We start from the raw sequence: 24,153 nt of genomic DNA, 5'->3' as shown, positions 1-24,153 counted from the left end.
GAACTGGTGTTCAATTTACTTTTGGTAAGAACATTAGGTTTTTTGGCTCATATATCACCTTCTAAAAAACCACTGATGTGTAGGTATAGTTACAGGTTTAGGTAAAGACCTAAGCTAGAGGAATTATCCAGGTGTTTCCTCACCATTTTTCAAGAATATAATTGTGTGAACATCACTGTTACAAGACCACAGTGAGACTTCCGTGCAGCCAACAGTCAGTGCACCTTGAACATACACAAACCAGCGGCATGTACAGTGGTACTTGGCTAGCAAATACAGAGGGGGATCTAGTGGGATGCAGTAGCAAGTTCAGAGTAACATCACCATTCCAGGGAAGCAGTTTATTAAATATAATGCTTTTTCAATGAAAACCTTCTGCAAAGACTTACTTTGTTCTCTGGAGCTCTGAGTAGGGTGTCTGCCTGTACTGCATGTAATGTTAACCTTTGTCATGACACTGGGGGTTACTTCAGTGTCCCTCATCTCTTAGATTGAATTATTTCCAAACTGGAAAGTTCAATACTCGGTTCTGTCAAATCAATCCAAGTATAATTTATTGCAGTATTGCAGCCTTTCTTGCAGGGCTGCTATGCTGATGCCAGAGAGCTTGTTCTCATGTAAGTGGAGAGAAATAAGGCTATTGCACTAGTGAGGAAGATCCATAAATCCCTGTCTATTTCTGAAAGCTTGTTCATCTTCCAGTCCAGACAGACTGTGGTCACATCCTTTAGAGATAGTAGAGTGTCACATTAAAAATTGGCATTCTGCAGAACATAGCCAAAGTCAATAAATGGACTTTAATTTTTAGAAGTAAAAATCTAATTCTGATAATGGCTGGCTCTTCAGTTTCTGGAGTGTTATTAAAACCATAAAATCAGTTGAGCCTATACAATTAACCTGTTTTAAGGTTGTTGTCTAGGATTTTAATGGGAGTAACTTCAAAATTTTCTTCCCAAATTACTTGACATTTCATAGCAGGTTCACAACCATGTTTTTGGGAGTAAGAAAGTAAAACTCTTCAAAAACCAAACCAAACAAACCCCTCCCCCCCCCAAACCAAAAACCAACCAACCAAATAAAAAAAACCATTAAGCAAAAAACCACACCCAAAACCTCTCGCACATGGCCATAGCCTCAGTAGGTAAAAATTTACATAGTAAATGTAAATTTCAGTTCAATGAAGATTTGAAAATTTGTGGAAGTTCAGAACTGGGCTCAGTAAATTGCAGTATCTGTAATACGTGCATAAGTATCTCTGTTATTATCCCCACTTTGTTTATTTTCTTGGTAATTCTGATATGTCTTTGTATATTAATGAAGAAGATTATTATGAGCTTCATCTTTCAGGAAGATTGTTTTGTATGTAATCAGCAAAAAAAAGCTGGGTAAATATTCTTCCTAATGAAATGGTAGGCAAGATCATACTGGAGTTCATAATCAATAATGATGCTAAAAAGATTCTATCATTCCCTTTTTTGGGGGGAATTCACTGCATCTTTAACCTTAAATGTGTAAATGCTATGAAATTAGTAATGACAGGTTTTGAATTGGAATAATGAACCATATCTAGTTGAACAACAAAATATCTGGAGTGTCGGAAGGCTGGCATTATCGAATGAAAAACAGATTTTTTTTTTTTTAAGTCGTTTTAATCACATCAGTCATGTTGCAGCAAGGAATGCAAATATTCATATACTACAGATTGAGGCTGCTCTGAAATGTTCTGACAATCTGTTAGGTTTTGAGTGATGTTTCAACCCTATCACTTGGATTTTTTTGTTTTGTTTGGTTTTGTTTTTTGGGTTTTTCTTGTTTTTTTTTTTTTTATGACTATAAAAAACCACTACTCATCTCTGTCACATGCTGCACAGGATAAAAAGCCTTTCAGTTTTCTTAACAAGAATCAGACGGCCAGGGTGCTGCTGGAACGCAGAGAATATGCCACTGTCTGTTCAAAGTACAGCTTAATGAGCCAGACTAAACACAGTGGACAATAGAGCTGTGGGGGGAAAGGGCTTCTCATGGATCTGTGGATCAGCTGCAGCTTTAACATCTAACTAGTTTCATTTTTCATCTCTGCAAGTTCCATTTCCCTGTTTTGTTGGTATAAACTGCATTTCAATAAGCGGACTTTCCTGCCTAGGTGATGGTATGGTGTGCTTTGAAAAAGGATGTTGTGGATTACGCTAGGAATAATTTCTGTGTTTCTTTTTCTCTTTCATAGTCACGACCTATTCCCTCACACCTTACTTCAGCAGTTGCAGAGAGTATCCTGGCTTCCGCCTGTGAGAGTGAAAGCAGAAATGCTGCAAAAAGGATGCGGTTGGATAGACAGCAGGTACTGTGTTCTTTGGGGGTCTGCCACATCCATATTTATAAATGCACTGGACTCATTTACATAGGGTGCCATACAGAACGGTGGTGCAGTGCCTTATATGCTTCTTGCTAGCAAGGTTAATTAAAATACAAAAGCTTTTTTTAAATGAATACACAAGCATGTCTTTGTCTATATTTACATAAGCTGTGTCAGGGTGTCTAATATATTTGTAATGTCCAGCTGGATAAAGCTATATATTTACTTTTTGGTGGCTGTAGATTTCCAGAGCATAATGTGTAATCCCTATACTAGAATTAAAAAGAACAGAACATAGAATGGATATAATGTACATAAATAACAGAAATGGTGCATGTGTCCATGAATCAGTGTATTTATTTGTGCACATATTCTCTTTCAAAAAGTGTATGCATTTTAAATATAAGGTGAAATATTTTTACTGACTGAAAATACCTATTTGCCTGAAACAGAGAAGTTACTATGTGTATAACAAAATGCTGTCAATTAACTTATTAGTGAGTTTTTAAAGCTCATATGTTTTTTATTGTGTGATTATTCACCTTTGTAGTGCATGGTACAATTTTATTACCTTTTATTTTCTGGAAATTGCATGTTTTATTTTAGTTTTTTTTTAAATCCAACTAGTAGCTCATTCCAGGCTTTGATTATTTACTCACTCCAGAGATATTCTGAATGTCTAACATTCTTATTAGAAAGACTATTACGCTTTATTTTTCTTCATGATTGGAATAAAGTAAAAATCTTAGTGATATCTCATGTGTTCCAAAATGTGCTTCTGTCATAGCAGATGAGTTTTTATTTTGTGGGCTAGAACATTTTTTAAAAGAACATTTTCCTTTTATGCATAGTCCATTGAGTTCTTTCAGGTCATGCCCTAACTGTATAAAGGGTAACTACTGCTGTACTTACAAAATGATAGTTTAGGATCTGAGAGTGTATGTTGCTATTTCTTTTTGCTGTGATATTTTTGCTAGTATTTTCATTATTGTGCTACATTTTTCTTAAGAGTTATAAATCACATGAGATGTCAAAGCACTGTAATACTAAATATAACTTAGTTTAGAAGCAGTGCTCATTCAGATTGTGCAGGTTTTATGTTCTCTCATTTTCTCTCTGATTTTTCAGTAATAATAAAAAGAAAATCTACAAGTCAATGTGCTCTTAGCCCAAGGAGAAATAGAAACGACTTGCATAAACACCAGTTACTTTCATTGCACAAAACTAATGGCTCAATTCCTTGGTCCAGCCAGGGTGAGGCAGAGTTTTCAAGTGATTTGAGTGAGAATCCCATAATGTTCTTCAGGGAGCCAGAGATCTGTTGAAACAAAAATCAATAATTAAATGATAGTCAGAATGCAAAAAACCCCATATTAATACAATTCTTTTACTTTTATTTGTAGTATTACTATCACAAAAGGACTTGATAACCTCTTTGGGGGGAGAGGCATATCTTTTCATTACAGAATTAAAAATCTGTAGCCAGAATATCTCCCAACTGATCACCTTAATTGCAACTGTGATGTTAAAGTAGCAAAGCTGCCTATGAACAGTGGGTGTTTGGTTCTGCTTCCTTCAGCTCTTCCCCCTTTTTGCCAGTGAGTTCTGGGAGCACAGTGGAATTGCAAATAGCACCAGCCATTTGATTCAGCAAGCAGTAAATTATCTGAGCTGGTGTAACTTTGGTGCTTGCAAAACTACTTGTGAATTCAGGACAGATATGCTGAGCAGATATGCTGAACACGCTGGAAAAAAAATATAGCAGTGTGTGTTAGCTTCATAAAATTTAGTGAGAACTTTACCCTTCAGGATGGAATAGGTAAGTCATTAGAGAAGTAGAAAACCTTGGGTTTAGCCCCAGTTCCACTGAAATTTAATTATTTATTCCAAGGATGGGAAATTAATGAAGGAGACTGAGAGCACAGCATTCCAGAGTATTTCTGAGTGTGGTCTTTAATGGACAATAGTCTGCTCAGTTCATCTGCTGAGATGAGAACTGGATCTGTATCCTCACATGCAGAGAGTGTGACTAATAGGTAAAAGGGTTCTATTTAGCTTGTCTTCCTATTTTTTCCTCTTAACTTACTATTAAATTTCCTTCACTTTTCTTACATATATCTAAAATGTTATATTTTCATTAGCTTTTTTTCTTAAATAGAGAAAGATTGGAAAAGCTCAGTTCATCATGTTGCTTTGTTATTCTGTAGCTATTAAAAAAAAAAACAAAAAAAAAAACCCAAAAAAAACCCAAAACAAAAACAAAAAAAAAAAAAACCCTTGTTTTCAGACAGGCTTTGAGGATGCCAGTAAAAATTTGGGAGGGGGAAAGGGGAAATAAACAAGATTTTGATGATGAAAAGTACCACTTTGTAAATGATATATCGAGATTTTTGAATTGAAGACAAGCATTAGACAGTCCTGGAAAGTAGATTGTCAAGAGGATCTGGAAAGAGCACTCATTCAGCTCTTCCCCTCAGAGCTGAATGGAAGCATTGCATTAAGGCTACTTTATTCTTGCATACAGTACAGTGAAGTTCTGCCTTTGTGTTCCAGACAGGTGATCTGCCTCAAAGTGAGATGTGCACTCAGTGCCATGGTCTAATTCATGTGGTGATGTTCTTGGGGTAGGTTGGACTCAATGATAACAGAGAGAGGGTTCTTCTAACCTATTTGATTCTGTGGTTCTGTAATTCTGAAATTTGTAATCCACCACCACATTTTTCAGAATATTACCCATAAACCATGAACTAATTAAGAACACAGTGAGTGTTCTTAATTAATTCATGGTTTATGGGTAATATTCCTGAAGCTAAGGTAAAACCTTGCAGCCTCCTGAACTCCTTTTCTTGTCTTGTTTATGCCCTTTCCTTTTCTTCTCCAGTTTTCCTTCTCTCCCTGACAACACAGGTCTTGAGCAGGAAGTTCTGAGTATCATGCATGTATGTCCCTTATGGAAGTCTCTATTTGTTAAAATTACATGAATTTCCAAATTAAGTGGGGTTTTTTTTGCCTACAGTGTTAATTTTAGTAGTGATTTGATGAAAAACCATCTCAATTATTGCTCAGTAGAAAGAAGCAGCTTAAAAGTCAAAACTAGGGACATTATAAGATCTCATTTCTTTTTAACAGATAGTGTAGGCCATGCTCATGAGTATTTTCTGTTTCTTTCACAAGTATTAAATGTGAAGGACTGGTTTTATATACTTACAGTCCCATGCACTCATTTGTTTTCTCTTCAGAAGAAACCTCTCCTTGTGTGTATGTGTCTCTACACACACAAATACTTCATCTTATGGATTACTTTCCAGAAGTATTTCTAATAGCTGCAGTGGTTAATATAACCCTGATCTGGGAACAGTGTTAAGAGTGATAAAGTTAAGTCTGAATAAGAAAGAAACCATCCTTCAACCTGTGTCCTAATTTACACCTATATGAGCTTTGTATTTCCTAACTCAAGGCTGAAAAATTCTGCCAGCAAAAATCTAATCTCAAAAATAAGTTAATGAAATCTGGTTTCACTGGCATCTGAAATCTGGCATCACTGACTTATTTTCAACATTGCTTTTTTTTTTTCATGCCAGGACTTTATTTCTTAATGGAAAAATAAATGCTTTCTTGTCTTTCAGGAAACTAGTAATTTCTCAATACTGCAACAATAATTTCCCAACTGCAACAATGAAAGCATTGTCAGTTTGTGAGACTTCTCTTTAAAAAACATCAGTGTATTTACTAGGCTGTGGTAGCTCAGACTGTAATGCTTTGGCTGTCTGAGCATGTTAGATGTTACTCAAGGGCTCTCTTAAGCTCCAGTGCATTTTCATTATCTTGAGATCCAGCACTGTTTGGTTGGCCAGCAGCTTTAGCATTGAGAAGTTATATATTTGATACCTATTACCCAACTGAAGAATCCTGTCACTTCTACTTTTAAATTCTTCCCAGTACCAAAAAGAATTTATTCTGTTGCACACTTTTTATAGATTTATATGTTGAAATTGTCTAGGTTTACTGGTAGCACTGCTGAACAGTGAAATGCTTGTGACACTGGGCTAAATTTGGTTGACCTTTCACAGTCCAGATCAGGAAGATGGTACAGAGGCAATGAAGAGCTTTTGTGTCACTCTACAAATCACCTCTGTTAAGTTTGGACACTGAAAAAGAGGAACATTTTTGATCACAGTTGATGAAAAATGCAGAAACAATAATTGAATCAGTCTTACATGATTTGCTTCAGTTAGAGATAGAAGAGGCATTATCTGAATCCTTAAGATTTTCTGTGCTACTTTGGATATTCTCCTGGGATAATCCTTCAAGATCCTTATTACATCCCTAGCAATATTTGGTCTGAAGCAGTTGCATTAAGTGGAGGTTCTGAACTGCAATGAACAAGGGAGTCATGAAACCAAATAAGTAGAGCTAAATACAGCCCTTTTCACTTGTATTCATTGCATATGGTGAACAATATAACCATTCTTCTTTTGCCATACCCTTCACTTTACAAACCAAATTGCATCTTGGTTGGGCAAAAGAAGAATGATTAAACAAATATAAAAATCTGGGAAAAGCCATCCTGTCATTATGTCCTGGGCAGTGAACAGAGGAGCAGGATGCCTGCTTTATGCACTCCAGAAACCTTGGTTATGTGGCTCAATTTGTTGTTGATCACAAAAATGGAAGTTTTGTTCTAAGAGCTGAACCATTGTCAGTGTTTGCTTCTTCCAAACAGATGTGTGTGCTGTACTTTTGTAAAACCTCAGCACGAAACGGTGTGGAGCAGGACTGGGCTGTGGGACTGGAGAAAGTGGAGGTGGATTAGTGTTACCACTGTTCTGTCTGAAATTAAAAAACCCAAAGAACAAAAACCAAACACAATGAAAAGTTTTCAAGGGAAGATGTAAGAGTAAATAGTAATTTATATACAGTATGCAAGAGGGCCTGCCTCTTTATTTTCCCTAAAGAAGATAAACTGCTGGAATCTATCTGTGGAAAAAATAGTGGGAAAAAATGCCTTCTCCTTCATTTGGACACAAGTGGTTTTTTGTATCAGCTGCATTTTGTTAAGTTGTTTTTTGTTTAGAAGTTATGCTTTTTGTGCGCTGTCATGTTGCAAAATTTATGAATGAGCATTTTTCTCTAATTGAAATAAGTAGTTCTTGGCAATCAAGACAGAATGTCAGCACTTGGGAATGAGGAGAGAGGAAAAATATGGGAAAGGAGGAAAAGAACTGAATCGTAGAGTAATATGACTGTAGAAGTATATGAACCTTTTTATGGACACGTCATGTATAGTTAGCCAGATCATTTAGAAAATTGATGTTGTTTCATTCACAACACGTTGATTTGTACCAGTTAGGAATCTGGACCTTTGAGAATACATTGTTATATTTGCAGATAGAATAGTGGTCACATATGACTGCAAAGCCAGTGGCCTTGATGCTCTCCTGGATCCAATCCATGTCATTTTAGCCATTTGACTCCACTTCAGTGACTAATGTCATGGAAAAGCTGCAATAGCATGCACAGTTTTTTGATCAGCCAAAGGAGGGAGCTACATAGTCTTCTTTCATCCTTATGCCCCAAGTAATTGGACATGCGATGTGTGATTCTATTGCAGATACATAGCAAATCCAAGAAAAACTTAAGCTCAGAGGAAAATGAAAGTTATTGTTATCTTACATATTTCCCATCCTAAAAAAGGAAGGCATTTCTCAGTCAGAGCTGGTGCTCTTTAAATTTGTAGTGTCTTCACAAAATGCTTGTCTGTTAATATTTCATAGAATGTGCTTGATAAGGAAAAATTATACTGATTTCATTTTTCAAAAATTATGAGTTTTAAAGGCACATTTTCCTTTCATTCCAGAGACTACATGAAATAGCAGTAGTTAGATAACTTTATAGTCTGTTAAAGATTTGTCCTCACAATACTTGATCACACTTGATGTGCTGGCCTCAGTTAAAAAAAAAAAAAGTCTTTGTTTATTTGAGCTTTTCAAGTCAACAAGGACAAGTCTATGTTCACATTATGGACTATGATGCCATGAAACAGTTCTTTGTGATAAACACTGAATGCATTTTTTTAAAAAAACCTCTCATCAAGATGACAGCTGTATTTTTTTCTATGCTGTGACTTGTAACCAGACAAATTAAATATCAGTAATCATTGTGGTGGAGGAAGAGATCATTTAATGATCCCAAACTATATGAGGAGCAGCTGAGGTTAACTTGGTCTGTTCAGCCTGGAAGAGGAGACTGAAGGGAGACCTCACTGCAGTTACAACTTCTCTACAAGAGCAAGAGGAGGGGCAGGCACTGATTTGTTCTCTGTGGTGATCAGTAGCAGGACCAGAGGGAATGGCCTGAAGCTGTGTCAGGGGCTGTTTAGGTTGGAAATTAGCAAAAAATTCTTCACCCAGAGGGTGTTTGGGCACTGGAACAGGCTCCCCAGGAAAATGGCCTCAGCACGAAGCCTGACAGAGTTCAAGAAGAGTTTGGACAATGCTCTGAGGGGTGTGGTGAGACTCTTGGACTCTTAGAGACTGTGCAGGGCCAGGAGTTGAACTCAATGATCCTGATGGGTTCCTTGAAACTCAGCTTATTCTGTAATTTTGTGGTAAGTTTGCAAATAGGCACTTCAAACACATCCTTCTCAGCTGTTTGTGTTTTGGGGGATAAAAGCAAGGAATATCTGAAGTTTTCAGTGAATAGGCTGTTAAGGATATTGTAACATTTAGTAATTTTAATAATATTGCTTTTATCTGTTAGAGGAGTAGGAATAGGTGGCTATTAGGTTTCTGACAAATGAATTATGGCCTAGACACAGATGCTGGGAGCTGATCTAACATTTGACTCCGGATAGTTGTCATAGCAGCAACCTGAATACAGCAGATTGGTACAAGTGCTGGTTGCAGAACTGGATGCAGGTTCTGTGCTAAGCAATACATCTGAATATTAATAAAAGTGCATGTGTAGTGCCATTAGGAAATCACTGCTATGGTGTGTCCTTCTATTTATATCAAATTCCTAACTTTAAAAAAAAAAAAATTAGGTTTGTGAGAAGATGTTACTGATCTGCCTCCATGCAATTTCTGGTGCTGTTTTGCTGCATGTAATAGGGGGGCTGACATAAAGAAAGACTCTTCAAGCACCATTTTATTAACAAAAATGATATCTGGCTACTGCAGACCAGGAGCAGTTTGTGTTTTGATTAAGAAGGAAGGAAATTACTGGTGGACAAATTACAAGTAATTGTGAAACTGCTCTGGTAGAAACGAATTAAAAATCTAAATTGCAGTGAGGGCATGGATCTCTAATGCAAGATCACTGTGTCTGGCTTTCAGCACTGATGGGTAAGAGACTTTTAAACCTTCATATTTGGAGGACAGAGAAAATTTTGCAATTAAAGCCCAGCTTCTAAATCTTGACACTGAGGAGTTTTCTCATGTATTACCCTTCAGAGAGCAGGAAAGAAGGAAGAAAGATATACATTTGTGTCCTTGATTGCGTGTTGTCCTTTCCTGATCAATACAGCTCCCAGGAGGAAGGAAAAATTTGTACTTTTTAAAATTGTTCTCTAGATTCTGTTATTTATATTGTATGGTGGCAATATACCACAATATATTGTAAGGGGCAGATTTAGACAACATTAGTTACAGGAAAGGGAGTTATGCAGAAATCTCTCCCAGCTGATGCTGGAGGATACCCTGCTGAGGCAGTGCTGCTGTGGCAGAAAGCTGTAAATGCAGAGGGAGCACAAAGAAGTGGTTTTGTGTCAGGGTGATGGAGTCCTTGTCACAGCTATTCAGCATGCAGGAAGAGCACGTCAGCTGCACATCCTTGTAAAAGGTGGAGGAGAAAGCATCAGGAGTTCCTTTCCTTTTGGGTTTCACAGAGCCTAATTTGCTCTAGAGGATGGAAGAAAAAAGGCGCTTCATCCGAGTGGCAGCTGTGCAGAGGGATAGGGCCATATCCCACCTCTGCCGTGCATTTACGTAAGACCTGAAAAATTCCAGCTCAAAGTGATTTTTGCTTCAGAATGGAAGGCTTCTGGAGTCTTAGAAAAGAGCAAAAGGAAGCAGATGGTTCACTTAACATAAAGCAAACAAATAGAAATCGGAATCCCAAAATCCATAAGAGGCAAATGTCACTTAACTTGCAAAGAGCTCAATGCCTCTTACACTACAGAAGCTTTATTAGTAATAGCTTTTTGTGCTAGACATCTCTTTGTGATTTGGTATTTAATAGGGATGAGAATGACTTCAATAGTTCAGTACTTTATCCTTTTTTATCTGCATTCAAAATGATCACTAAGATGACTGTAATGTCCTTGGATACCCACACTCCAGTTTGCATTTCAGGCCTTGTTCACTTCCATCATTTCCCCACCTGGCGATTATTTTACTTCTAGGTTGGTCTTTGGTTTCTTTTTGCTGTTCCAAATGATATGCCTTAACCTCTGAGGAAAAAATGTTATGCAGGCACCGTTTAGCTGCATGTGGATTATTGTCAGGAGATCAAATTATGTACAAGTATGGGGAAGCTTAACTTCCTACCCAGAATGCACTGGCCATATTGTCAAGGGGAAGAAAATAAGTGGTATGCATTGTAATTTTAAATCCTGCTGCCTTTCAAGTCAGTGGCAAAATTTCTGGTTTCAGCAGTGCTGGATATGGCTCTGTCATTAGCAGATGCAGCTGGAGAGGATGCCAAGTATCACAGGGCAGCCCCCTCCCTCCACACTCCAGACCAACCTACATTAAATTTGCTACATGCGATGGAAAGGAATAATGTGCAAGTCATGCAATTGCAAATAATTTCATGCCTTGGATTTTCAGTAAGGCCCTAAGGTGAACAGCTAATTTTTCACCTCAACACAGAGATCATTACATTAAAAAATGCTGTATTTTTCCAGGCTCTTTGTGCTGAGCATGTGTAGTTGAATTTCAAGGTGCTGATTTCAGAGTATACTTTAAGGCACCCTGAGCTGCAATAAGATCTTGAATGTGAAGTAAAATTGATGTCAATGTAAGTTTTCTGTTCTGGAGGTTGATGAATTTGAAGGCTCAAAAATGGAATACTGTGCTGTTTCTTGGACAGGAACTTTGGAGCAATCTTATCCCACTTCCTACCATAGGTGGAATGAAAATGGATATGGTTGGGAACAGCTTTCTTCCAGATGTATTTAACATCCATTTTATGTCAAGGAGGCAGAAAAGGAAAGGCCAGTGGACATGTAGATATAAGAGTTCTCTATTCAAGTCTGAAGATGGAGGGTTTAGAGTCAAGACTTCTCTTCTTCCTGCTCCAGCCTTAAAAGCCAGGAACAGTGAACCTTTTTACTTATCCCTTCCTTTCATATGGCAAGAAGATATTAAATGTGAAGCATTTTCTTGTCTGTCAGATGTTTCTATCATAGATAAAAGTATGTATTTATTTTCCTGCGTTTAGCTAATGACTTAATTGCACACACCCTCCTGCCCAGAGCACAGGAGGGAATAATGTTTCTGATGAGTAAGTCCCCATTATCACGCAGAGTTTGGGCCAGTTTAATGACATCAATGCAAAGCCAGTGACATGAGCAAAATGTTATTTTTCAAGAGAGGCAAATTCTGGTTTTGGTTATTGAATTAGTAAGGTTTAGGAGATTTTAGAGAGACATAAATTACTCCTAAATTCCAAACATCATTTGTACAATGGTTTCAGAAGTATTCCTCAATTAGAAAAAGCAGTTCTGCCCACAGAAAATACATGTACAAGTGAATGCACAGACTGCTTATGTTTGGTAGCAAGAACATGTTTGTGATTCAACAACTGGCTTGATGTCCTAAACTAAATTTAGAAACATATTTTTCTAAGAAAAAAATTAAACCTATAATAAGCTGTGGGAGCAGGAGCTTAATGCAGTGCTTGAGAGCAGCACCAGCTGCTACAGAGGCTAGGCACAGGACAAGGCAGCCAAGCAGGCTGTGGCCAGCAGCCCAGGCATTGTGCCAAAAGAATTCTCCCCTGAAATGAGAATATTTGGGGAACAGATTTGCACTGCAGTACACATATTTCATGCTTATTACTCATGGTATTTCATATTAAGCTTCAGTTTTACTGTCTCCATTAATAAAGCAAATCAGAAAGTGCATCCTCCAAAGGCCAGTCAAAGTTCATTTCTTTGTTTATTCCAATGGCATATGCTACTTTAGTTTGATGATTATGGAGTCAAAAGGTCATGCCCCAAACATCACTTCTTATTTACTTAATCTTTTAAAATACAGAAACCTCACAGTACTGAAGTTAAAGGATTATAAAGTTCTATAAAAAATTAGAGCAAGTCCTTCAGTAGCAAAATATTCTTTTTCTACTAAATACTTGAAGACAGTGAATGTAGATCAGGTTTGTTTGGGTTTTTTTTTTAATACCATACATTTCAAATTTTTTTTTTTAACTGTAAAAGTTAAGTTTTACCTGAGACAGTGTTCATTAACAGACACCCTGCACTGAATTAATAGAACAAAATTTGTTTCCCACAAACATGCTGTTCAGGTTTTAATACACATTTGAAATAAAATAATTAGCATTCAAATGTATCAAACACAGGGTAAAATATCTTTAAAATATCTGAACCTACCATTGAAAAGCAGAACCAATCACAGTGAATACAAAAAAGCAATTGCTCGCTCTCTAACAGACAAGAAAACTGGGGCTTATTGGTTTGGTTTTTTTGGGTTTTTTTTAGAAGATCTGTGACTATAATTTACCTGTGGAAACAAAATGATGGAATCTCCAGCAGGCTTGTTTTTCTTCCTTTTCAAAGTGAAACACACAGACATTTTTAATTAGTTGAAAATGAGGAAGTTAATTCAGCATTGACCTCAAATGCTTCGTGTCTAGGCTGTCATCTGTTCCTAAATGAAGAAGAATTTAATTTGGAATCTAACATAAAGTGCTTTGGCCCATTCCCCCCTGACACATGCTCCATGATGTGTAATATTAAAAGGAAGTCTGGAGCAGAAGAGAAATAGGAAGAATCACTCAAAATCAAAATCGTACCCCATAGTTTTCCATAGAGCCTTTTTCAGTGGTTGCATCTCAATATCCCAGATCTGGCAGGAGCATGGAAAACTGTTTTGTGTCAACAAAATAGGCTGGCAGTGGTGGGAGTGATACCAGTTGTAGTGCAGTAGACGAAGAGACCTATAGTAGGAGGTTTAATTATGGTGACCATGATGATATTGTAGTAATAAATCTGCAAAGCTGGCACAAGCATTGCTCCAATACTCCCACACACTTTTCCTTGTGCGCTTCCTAAACATTTGATTCATAAGTTTAAAGATTTTCTCTGTTGGTGCTCTGGTGCCACAGTCCTTCTGCACTGAATGGAGTAATGCTGATCTATCCCAGCTGAAAATGTTGCCCATCACAGTCACTGGAAAATAGCATTTTGGCAAGAGGGAAAGAAACTCCCGCAGGAGTACCTTACTGAGATAATTTCTTTAGGACCATACACATAGGCATGACAAGTACTGAGTAAAATGCTTGATTGTTATCATAAAGTGGAGCTGCCTGAGGCATAGCAAGGCTTGTTCTGAATGAGAGGATTACACTGCAAAGGAGGAATTTCTCTTGCTTTGCATATTTCTGGTTCAGCAGTAAGTATTGCTATGCCTTTGTCATCACACATTAGTTTCAGTAATACATTGATTCATTCAGCACCTACCTGCAGGCAAAATCACTCTTGGGATGGCAAAAGAGGACATTGTTTTCTTGCAGTTTATGTTGTTTCTCTTTTGGAAGAAAAGTCAGATATTCAGACTCCTCCATTAGTACCGCTGTCAACAGAGAAGCAACAAAAATGGTCAGTAGCTATGATCTTCTGCAAGGTGCTGGCCTCTGCAAAGAAATTGGCTTTGAGAAGGTTTATGTAGCAAGATGAGAATAAACATGACATAACCTCTACTTCGTTTCCCCTGAATTTTTACCTTTATTTTCTTCAGATTTTTAGCTACTCTAATTCTGGCAGGGGCATCCTAGGCCCTGGAGTTCATTATGCAGTGCTTCACCTTTGGGATCAGGCACATACCAAATGAAGTCTCTTAAATAGCAAACCTGTCCCCATGGTCCTGCGTCCTGAGTGATCTTAAGCTGAGAGCTCTGTGGAAGTGACAGAGGGAAAGAAAAGATCCTTTCATATTCTCCTGTCAGAGGCTGAAGGAGTTGGTGTAGTCTTCCAAGGGAAACCTCATTTCCTTTAATGGAAAACGGGGGCTGGGAGTGGATGGGGAGGTGTAAATAGAGGAGGTTGGGATTCTCAAGGTTAAGTACTAAAAAACAAAGCCTCAATAACTTATCATAGGGTCCGAGGCAAGGATATGCTGTGCTAGTTAGCCTTTAGGGCAGAGTAAAACTCTGCCTTTGTTTTCTGCCTATCCTGAGAGGAAACAATTCTGTACGAGACCTGGGCCCTAACAATTCTCTTCCCTCTGCTGGTACAACAGGGAGGAAAAGAGCACCACCTGCCCTTTCTCCTGTTGTGCTCCTCTGCAAGGCAGAAAATGGTGGCTGAAGACTCTTCTGCTCTTCACATGACACCTTTGTCTGGATTTGAACTGCTTTCTCCATAGGAAATGTCATGTGTATTTTGTGAAATACACTATCACCCACAGGAGTTTTGCCAAAACTCAAAGGTATTGGCACAATTCTCATATTGAATCAGGCCCAGTCCTGCCTTTTATGTGTCTGAAGCTGCTTGTAACCTGGTGCCAGCCATTGTTGGACATGTGATTTAAATTTGCACTGAGGAAGTCGCTGCTGTGCACACACTGTGGTGCACTGTGCAGTCTTGCACTGTGCATCTGTCTTGCATATTGAGACAACTTTCAATTAGTAGGGTGGAATACCTAGCTATCTGAATTATTTCATCTGTTAAAATTCTCTAGAAAAATAAAGAACATGACCAGTATAACTTATTAAATAATTTATGAACAGTGGTGCAACCTAAGACAAGAACAGCAGGAGCTATAAAGAAAATTAACTTGCAAGGACTTTCTACCATTAGCTCACCTAAAATGGGATTGCTCCATTGAGTTATTCAGCTTTTTAATATTTGTTTATTCCTAATGGGAAAAAAAGCCACACCAAGGAGAGCACATTAAAAATCATCTCTATCTAGAACCTCACTAAAGAACAGTAAGTTTATCTTAAGAGCCACAGGAAAAGATAAATGTTGTCCCTTTACATTTGGGCAGAGAAACACAGTCCTTTAGTAGAACACAGTTTCTTTTCCCCAGGGACTGGGCATCCCATTTAACTAAACTATAGAAGTAGCTCATCCATGTGTCCATGCTCAACCAGCAGCACTGGTGACCTCTGAAAGCTCATGTTGCACTTCTGCTACCACAGTGGATAATGAACTGAAAATCTGACAGACTGTGAACAGCAAGCGTCTGCTTAAGTACTGCTCCAGCAAAAGTGGTTTTCCAACAGCTCCTTGCAACAGCCATAAAACATCTCTTCCCAAAGGATGTTTTCTGTACTGCAGGTGATGTGGCAGTGGTGAAAAAACAAGACTCAAATGCTGCAATCTGAAAACACCAACATTTTATTTAAGGTTAACATACCCATTCCAGTTTATAGATGATGTGTCATTCTATCAGAAATGCAGAAGTCTGGGGTTCATTTATCTCTGTTCTACACAATAGCACCTTTTTATTTTGAACTTCTTTTTCCATGTCAGTCTCATACTTTCATTTCTTGTTGAGCACTGGCTGATGTCATTTTTGATGCCTGGTGACAACGCTGATGGTGACAGTTCATTTCAGTGTTAATAATCTGAACGCAAAAGGAACCTCTGCTATTCTAATCTGAAACTGAAGCATGGCTTTCTTTTCTTGGCTCTATACCCTGTGTCAGGAGGACAGTTCGGAGATCCTTGAAGAGCTGGCAGCTAACTTAACATTTTGATAGGCACTCTTCAAGTTTCCACATCACTGTTGGTATTTCAGGCAGTTTAGATGCCTAACTGGACTCTCTATGACACTCAATTTAACTCAATTAGACTGTATGAATATTTCACCACCATCTAAAAAATTCTAGTTACATTTTTTTTTATCAGAAGTATGAAAAAAAAATTTATACTGGACTTCAAAGCAAAATCTTCATTAGTACCTAGATTTCTGGCAGTGACATGTTCATTATGGTTGCCTCTGCAGGCTAGGAGCACTTTTTCATGTAATCTCAGGTTTTCAGGCCAGAAAATTCTACTCTGAGACTGATGTGCTCTCCATGTAATGATGAGATGATAGACTCACAGTTAAAGCATAAGTGTTCAGCTTGGCTGGAATACCCACCTCCAACTGAGCTACAAATTGAGTAGTATGTCACACAAGAGTGGGCTTTCCCATTTTTTATGCGTACTTCATTTAAGTAACTAAAAGTGAAGAAAATAATGCAGAGAGAGTGGCAGAGAAAAACATAGTCTAGATCTGATAACAGAGAATGAAAAACAAGTTAGCAATCCCCCGGCTGCTCCTTACAAGAGGAGAAATAGCATGCAAACCCAAGAACAGCAATTATGTCCCACTTGATTTTACTGCTAAGTCCACTCCTGAGTTATCAAAACATTTCCCAGTCTAAGGAATATCTGGCATGAGTTCTGTGATATTATTTGAACTTTACTTCATGTTTTATTTTAGCCAGCTTGCTTAAATTTGCATTAAGTACTTCTGGATAAAGTCTCAGGGGTCTTTCTGCTGGCTGTAAGTAGACCTCATCCGTAAATCTAGTGCCTTTTACTACAATGCTGTTTTGGAGGACAAATAAACTTAAAGGGGAAGGAATCTGTCTAAAGATGCAATTATTTTGTTATATCTATCTGTACTGATGGTTTTGGACATCAGGTTATGGGACTGTCAATAGATGCATCATTTTAAGGAATACTGTGAATAGCCTGGGAGGTGGAGAAATACACATGGAGAGATATTATGTGACAAATATTAATATAAATATAAGTCTTGAAAGGTTATCAGACAAGAACTCTTCCCCTTAAATAAAATATTGCTGTGTTATATTTTAAGTGTTTTCCTAAAGAGACTATAAGATTCTAGCACTCATTTTTCAGGTCTCAGCTATGGGTCTGGTACAGCAAGTTGAAATTTCAAGTAGATGTTAATTTTTAAATTAATAATCCCTCAACATAAGGACTGGAAATTTTGTAGAACTTTATTCAAAATAGTTTGGAGGTAAGAAGACATGATGCCACATGGCAAACAGGTCACAAAGGTTAACATTTCTATGTGCAAATCCAGAGGCTGTAGCAAATGCTTTGCTTTTCTTACTGTGAATACTGAAACTCTGCTGACTTCACTGAAAATTTGGGTTTTGTTCATTCCACTGTAAGAGAAATAAGGCTTTCTGGGGAAGGTAGTATCTTTTCTTAGATAAGCTTTTGGGCACAGAAGTTCTCCTGGTCTTGCCTTACATTGTCTCCATGCTGAGCTTACAGCTGTAAGAGCACATCCTACAATATTAAAATGTCCTTTTAAAGGACTATAAATATTCAGTACTTTAGATGTGAAGGTCAGTCAATGCAAAGGACTATTGTGTAGCTGCACTTGGGTTTCAAACTTTAATTATGTAGGTCTACGAAACTATGAATTATGTAGGTATATTTTCTTTTTGTTCAAGCCTCACTAGTCTTGAACAGGCTTTATTTAGTGTAGTTTATTTAGTAGTAATCCCAACACAAACCTTAGCAACTGAAGAGGGGAGAAAAAATGTGCAATGGCAACCAAAACTGAAGTGAAAACTCACATCCATCATTTGCAGAAATATCTTTTCCACTACTGCTAAGCACACTGAGTCAACAGCCTTACTGCAGAATTAAGGAAAAACTTAGCCTACTGTGATATGCCGAAGTAATGTTTAGCTGTCCAGGCTTCCAGGATATTGGCTATCAAATTAAAAGCTGGTTTAAACACTAGAGAGTTACTTTAATGTAATTAAAGCTAACAAAAGATCCAGTATTTTGTCAGAACAATGTGTGTCATCCAAGCAGTTGGTAGAATCATCACTTATTAAGATTACCTGACATTTCCCATTACAATATTAGGTGTGCAGTTCGATGATAACTCCATGACCTTCAGCCCACAGGGATTGCATTTACTCTTCTCTATATCTTCCATCTGTTGAACTCTTTCAGAGATAATTACAGGCATTTTCAAGAATGAGAAAAAATTTATCCTGTAAGGGAGTTGGATCCTTAAGTATATTTGCCATTCCTAAAAAAAAAAAAAAAAAAAAAAAAAGTCTCTGTGTTTGCTCTTGACAACATCATGTCATTCCTACCAAGGATGTAACACTGGATACACATGTTTATATAATCAATTTAATTTGCTAAATTCTGATCTCAGTGCAGAAAGGAGGGAAAAATTGTTGGGGCTGGAGCCTGGTGAGAGTTGACAGGAGCAGTGAAAGCAAGGGACAAAGGGAAAGGAGCATTATGAGAAGTTGAGTAAGCAGAGGCTGGCAATGTGATGGAAAACTGGCTAGGTGGATTAAAGAACTAGTGGTGAAAGAGGATCAGATACTACTAATGAGAAATAATATGAGTTGAAACCAGGAGCTGCTCTGGCTAATTATGGAAGCTGGCTTTGCTCCCTGTGGGACAAGATTTTTGGGATTAGGATACTGATAGGAGTCTGAGCATAGAGAGAAAATCTCAAATGAAACCATCAGTGGTGTAACAGTGATTAAATACAAACAAGGAAACAAAAGGCCTGGAGTTGTTGAAGCTGCTCAGGTATCTGGCATCAAGAGACTTGTTTGGAAAGGAGAGATTAGGATTTGCTAGTCAATGAGATTGTAACTGAGAGGAAGGGTAGGAGACAAGACTGGAGAAGCAAAGAGGATGGGGTGAAGTCTCAAGGATTTTGCAAAGACAGTGCACAAGAAGTACACAATCTGGTCCTGGCAAGAGCAGATTGGTGTCTAAGAAGGGGCCAGATTCTGGGCCTTTCAGTGGGAGCCAGCTTTCATGTGACTTATCCTCCTTTAAATACCTTGCTCCATGCAGATGGTGATGGCTGCTTACCCTGGCAACTGCTTCTCTGTGCAAAAACTGAGGTGGACAGAAAACTCCCAGCCTCACAATCCTCTGTGGATATAGCAGGGTGTCTCGTGATATAGCTTCTGAGTTGTTCCCAGTTAAAAACTTCAGAGTTTTTAAAAATTAATTTGCACAAAGAGAAGCTCATTATGTTGTTACGGTTGCAGAACTCAAGAACTTTACATATTAGGTAACTCTAGCTTGAGGTTGCCTTTGTTGCCGAATCTCACCATCTGAAAAGCACTGATAAAAGTCCTATCTATCAGGAGTACTGTAAGGATTAATTTGGTGTGCTTTGAAAAGTGTTGTGTGGTTTTATCATATGTTTCTATTTATTTTACTCTTGATTGTAGAATTAAATTAGTGGGATTCAAATGAGAAAAATATATGAAATATTATCTACTTTCTTCTAAAGCCATATTACAAGCTACTGAGACCTAAAAAAAATAATTTAAAGCCTGCTTTGTTTTTACAAGTGAACGATTTTTTTTTACTATGCTGAAAAAGTGGAAGACCATATGCAAATAGGCTTCCCTATTTGTTTGAAGACTTATCTGCATTTGAGTTTTCTTAACCTCAAAGTGGTAGTCTAAAAGAAGTATTTATTGACAAGAACAACAAGCAATTCACATTTTTCAGTTTAACTTATTAAAAAAGGCAGTATCCAGAAATATGAAGTGAAAATGTGTTTGCCTTTCTGTCTCTTTTCTAATTCATGGGAAAAAAATCACACTGACATAGGGGCAGTTAAAAGCTGTTATTCTCAGAGTCGTTGGTTTGTCAGCTTGGGAGGTACTGCATTATTGAAAGCACTAGCTCTACGCATGCCACCAGCTTTGCATTTTTGGAACATTATTATTTATACTCTTTTTGCAGAAGTTTTGTTAGCTCTGTGGTGAGCTGGCACTGGCCACGTGAATTGATCTGCACACACACTCCCTGTCAGGATTTACATTTACATGTTAGCAATGCCTGTTGCTAGCAGGGAAGCCAAAGCAATAGTACTGCTCTCTCTTAATTGGAGTACACTGAATTTCTGTCACTTGTGTATATAAGGGATCACAACTCAATATAGCACAGATTTTCCAGGGCTCTCTATTTTCACAAACTATTGGGTTTTTTTGTGTTATTTTGGAGGTGGTAAGGAAGATGGGGAACAGAAGGGATCAGTGACACTGCTAAAGATGCTTCTACGAAGACTGTTTTAGAAGAGTTGTGTGTGCTGTGCCTCTGCTGGCAGGGGAACAAGAGGCTGGGAAGTGCCAGTGAGCCTTGCTCTTTGTGCCACAGTCCTGACAATCTGCACCAACATCATGTCGCTGTGGATAGTGATTCTTCTGTAAACTATTCATTTGCTGCTCAGAGCATCAGTCAAAGCACAGAAGGGTTTCTTCAATATGCAGGTTATGCAACAGCTCATGGAAAATTTTGTTAGGATGTACTGTCCTTAGAGGGTTACTAAATTGCTTCCCTGATTAAAAACAAAATCAAATATGTTTTTTCTATGTCCTCTTTTGTGGGGAAAAAAAAGTGTTCTCCCAGTACAGACCTTGACATAAAATTGAGACATAAATATCTCTGGTATATATCAAGTTGAGGATCACAGTAAGGACCTCATGCTTCCTCTTTTCAAGCCAACAGATAATTTTTTATTTTAGCAGCTTTTGCACCTACAAAGTATTTTTCCATGTGCTGATTTCAATCATTTTGCAGGTAATGTGCACAAGACTTAAATGGCTTCTCCTCCAAAATAAATTCAGAAGAGAAATAGTGTTGGAGGGATGATTTATTTCCTTTGGCATATATTAAATTGAGATAGTATGAGTCAAATTCTAGATGAACAGATGTTTTATCTGCACCTTGGTTATACTTCTCATTAAAGGTAAATTATAAATAGTTTAAAAATGGTTAGTTAATACTTCAAAAGTTTAGTATATTGTTATGATGACAACAGTATATATTCCAGGTATTTAGGTCAAACATGTCTCTAAGTTGTTAGTTAATTGCTAATGATTGTCTTGAAATCAAAGTATTTTTTAAATAAAATTTTAAATAAATAAGCCTTTTCAGTGTAAACATTATATAGGGAGAAACAGGAGGTGCTGAATAACTAACACAGAATATTTCAAAGATCTCTGTTTTCAGTGGAACAACAATATTTTTAATTTCTACATTACTTTAAAATCAAAGGCATTTCAGGGGAAAATAATGAAGAGAATGAATTTATTAAGAATGAATTTCAGGTATACAAAATATATATGATATTCATATTCTCCAGCCCTAAGAAAAAGAGAGACTGTGCTCTTTATCCTTGGTATGGCTGGAAGTAAAAATGGCACAACTTTGCCTTTTGAACTACAAAACATTTCCAAAAAAAATCCCTGGGGAATGTATGAGAGTCAACACCTAACCCCCTGGGACCAGGCTTGTGGTTCATAATCCTTCCAGTTGGGCTGATGCCTGAGCCTGCTCAGAAAAAACTTGACAAAAATCCTGCCCTATTTTTACAGTAATTACTATTTTTGCATGTAGTTGAAGTCATGAAGACTGAGGTAAACACTGAATTAAGGATCAGATTTAATGTCTGAAATGTATGACAACTTATTTATCATTTAGGGACAGGTGATCAGTGTGCTCTTTAAAGAGATGTGTTTATTATATTTAGAGGAAGTCTCCTTTTGTATAGTAACCAAGAGATTAGAGTTCATATGCAGAACCAGGAGCACAGGTCACAGCATAATCCTCAACTCCTTTAGCCTGCCTGAGAATTCCTCCCCCACTGGAGTGCCCAGACTCCACCTGAAGCCCCATCCCTTGGCACATCACAGTGTTTTGTAGGGCTGTGATTAGTTCTGTACAAAGATCCCCCTTCAGTAGCACAGCTCCAGCCTTGGATTTCTGACCTCAAAGCCGCCTGTGGATTTTGTGTTAGGGAGTAGCTGGAAGGGAGCCTGCCAGGGCAGTGTTTCTGAGAGGGACCTGAGTCACGCTCCCTTTTTGTGTGCAGTCTCTGCAGCCCTGTGAATTGTGCATTCCTTCCCGCACAGTGGCACAGCTTCAGCGACGACTCCCACCACTCCCACGGCAGTTTTGCTTGGAGCCTGGTTGCTAGGAGATGGCAGCTCTGAGTCCAGGTCCCCTCCTCACCACAGCCAGCAGAGACCCTGCATCCCAATCCTTCCGCCTCTTCACCATGCGCGGCGACAAGTAGCCAGAACTCTGGTCTCCCACTTCTTGGCTGTGTGCTCCCCTGCTGATCCTCCAGCCAGGCTCTGCCTTCTGGGCTTTGCCAGGAGCTCAGTGCATCTGCTCTGCAAGAGATCCAGTTAGGGCTTCAGTGCCCTGACTAGAGGGGCTCTGGGGGACATGTAAGTTCAGGGACAGCAAATCTGTGGGTTCCAGACGGCGAGGATAAGGAGACCAATCCTGAGACGCTCTGCTCAGCTATAGGAGTTAGTCCTGTTTGCACTGTGCCCCTTGAGCACAGTTTAGTCCTTGACAGTTTAGCAGAAGTTCTGCTGTTGAGCTCTGTGAAAAAAAATGACACTGTGACTGAGTCTGTGGCAGGAAGTATCATTTAGTTTTAACATAAGGAGGCCCAACATCTGAGTCTTGAGAGTGTTAAAATTTTGGACGATGAGTTAAGCTATGTTGCCAAGATAGAACTTTACTGTGTAGCTTATGAATATTCTCTGAGAAAATAATAAATTTTCTCTCATAAGAGATATCAATGACCTTTGGAGATAAAAGACAAGTGATATTAATGTTGAATTCTTGGCAAAAATACATTGCAATTCTGGCCACTTTTAAAAGATTATTACTTAAGAAAATGCTTAGGAGACCACTTTGGCCAAATCTCTTAAAAATGTAAAGTTTTGCCTTAGCTCATAATACTGCCCAAGAGGCCTCACATTGTTTATGGAATTAATTGTCTGATGGTTCAGTGTTCCATATTAAATATTAGAATTACTGTTAGTAGTATATATCCCTTCTCCAGGTTATTTCAGTTGTGCTTCAGGTGAAAGTCTCTTTCACCAATAAATACCTGCAACACAGGGATGTCTCCATCTAAGAAAAGTCGATAGTGTCTTTTAGAGAAGTGAAACCAACAACTGCTCTTAATGCATACAGGATTCACAGCCCTTTTTACTTCAACACAGAGACTGAACACTACTTGAACTATTTGATCTAAGTAAAAACTGTAAAAAAGGTTTCAGATATTTTACAGAATTCTTAATAAGTCTGATATATTTATGAACCATAAAAGAGTTGTGGAGATATGCATAAAATAGCAAAAATTCTTACACAAAGGGGAGGTAATTTTAGCAGATTTTTTTTTCAGTTAACTACTCTGAAAATTTCCTTTAAAAACAAAACTTCCATAGATCCATTTTATTTGAAAACACTGAAACATGTTTTCATCACAGAGTATAAAATCAAACCCAAAAAAAGGTCAAGAAACAAAGAAAATGTTCAAATACATACAGACTAAATCATATTTTGTGTCACTGAGGTCCCTGTGGCAGGATGAGCAGTCACACAGTGATAGTTTTCCTTGTTTCCAACTACTAAATTGCATTAAATCTTCTTTCAATGCTTTTCTTTATTTCACTTGTGTCATTAATAAAGTTGCTACTGTGGCATTCTGTGGTCATGAATGCAGGTGAGGTGCTCTAAGCAGTAGATACAGTAAGTACAGATGGGGAATAATACA

The 24,153-nt window shown here is 37.9% G+C and overlaps 1 protein-coding gene across 4 annotated transcripts in view; it reads left to right on the top strand.

Moving 5' to 3' along the window:
* Positions 1-24,153, top strand: part of NOL4 (nucleolar protein 4) — a 188,621-nt gene that overhangs the window by 153,085 nt on the left and 11,383 nt on the right. For 3 of the 4 annotated variants that reach the window (XM_041412819.1, XM_041412818.1, XM_041412817.1), the window contains one exon: positions 2,225-2,338. The exons of the other annotated variant lie outside the window; for it this stretch is intronic. In XM_041412819.1, coding sequence (XP_041268753.1) covers positions 2,225-2,338 — 114 coding nt within the window. The remainder of the gene's footprint in view (positions 1-2,224; positions 2,339-24,153) is intronic. 4 annotated transcript variants of the gene reach the window in all.

This window comes from Onychostruthus taczanowskii, unplaced genomic scaffold (genome assembly GCF_017590055.1).
Source record: "Onychostruthus taczanowskii isolate IOZ18803 unplaced genomic scaffold, ASM1759005v1 scaffold4, whole genome shotgun sequence".
In the NCBI taxonomy this organism is placed as follows: Eukaryota; Metazoa; Chordata; class Aves; order Passeriformes; family Passeridae; genus Onychostruthus; species Onychostruthus taczanowskii.
The sequence above is the reverse complement of the archived record's forward strand: the minus strand, read 5'-3'. Positions and strand labels throughout refer to the sequence as shown.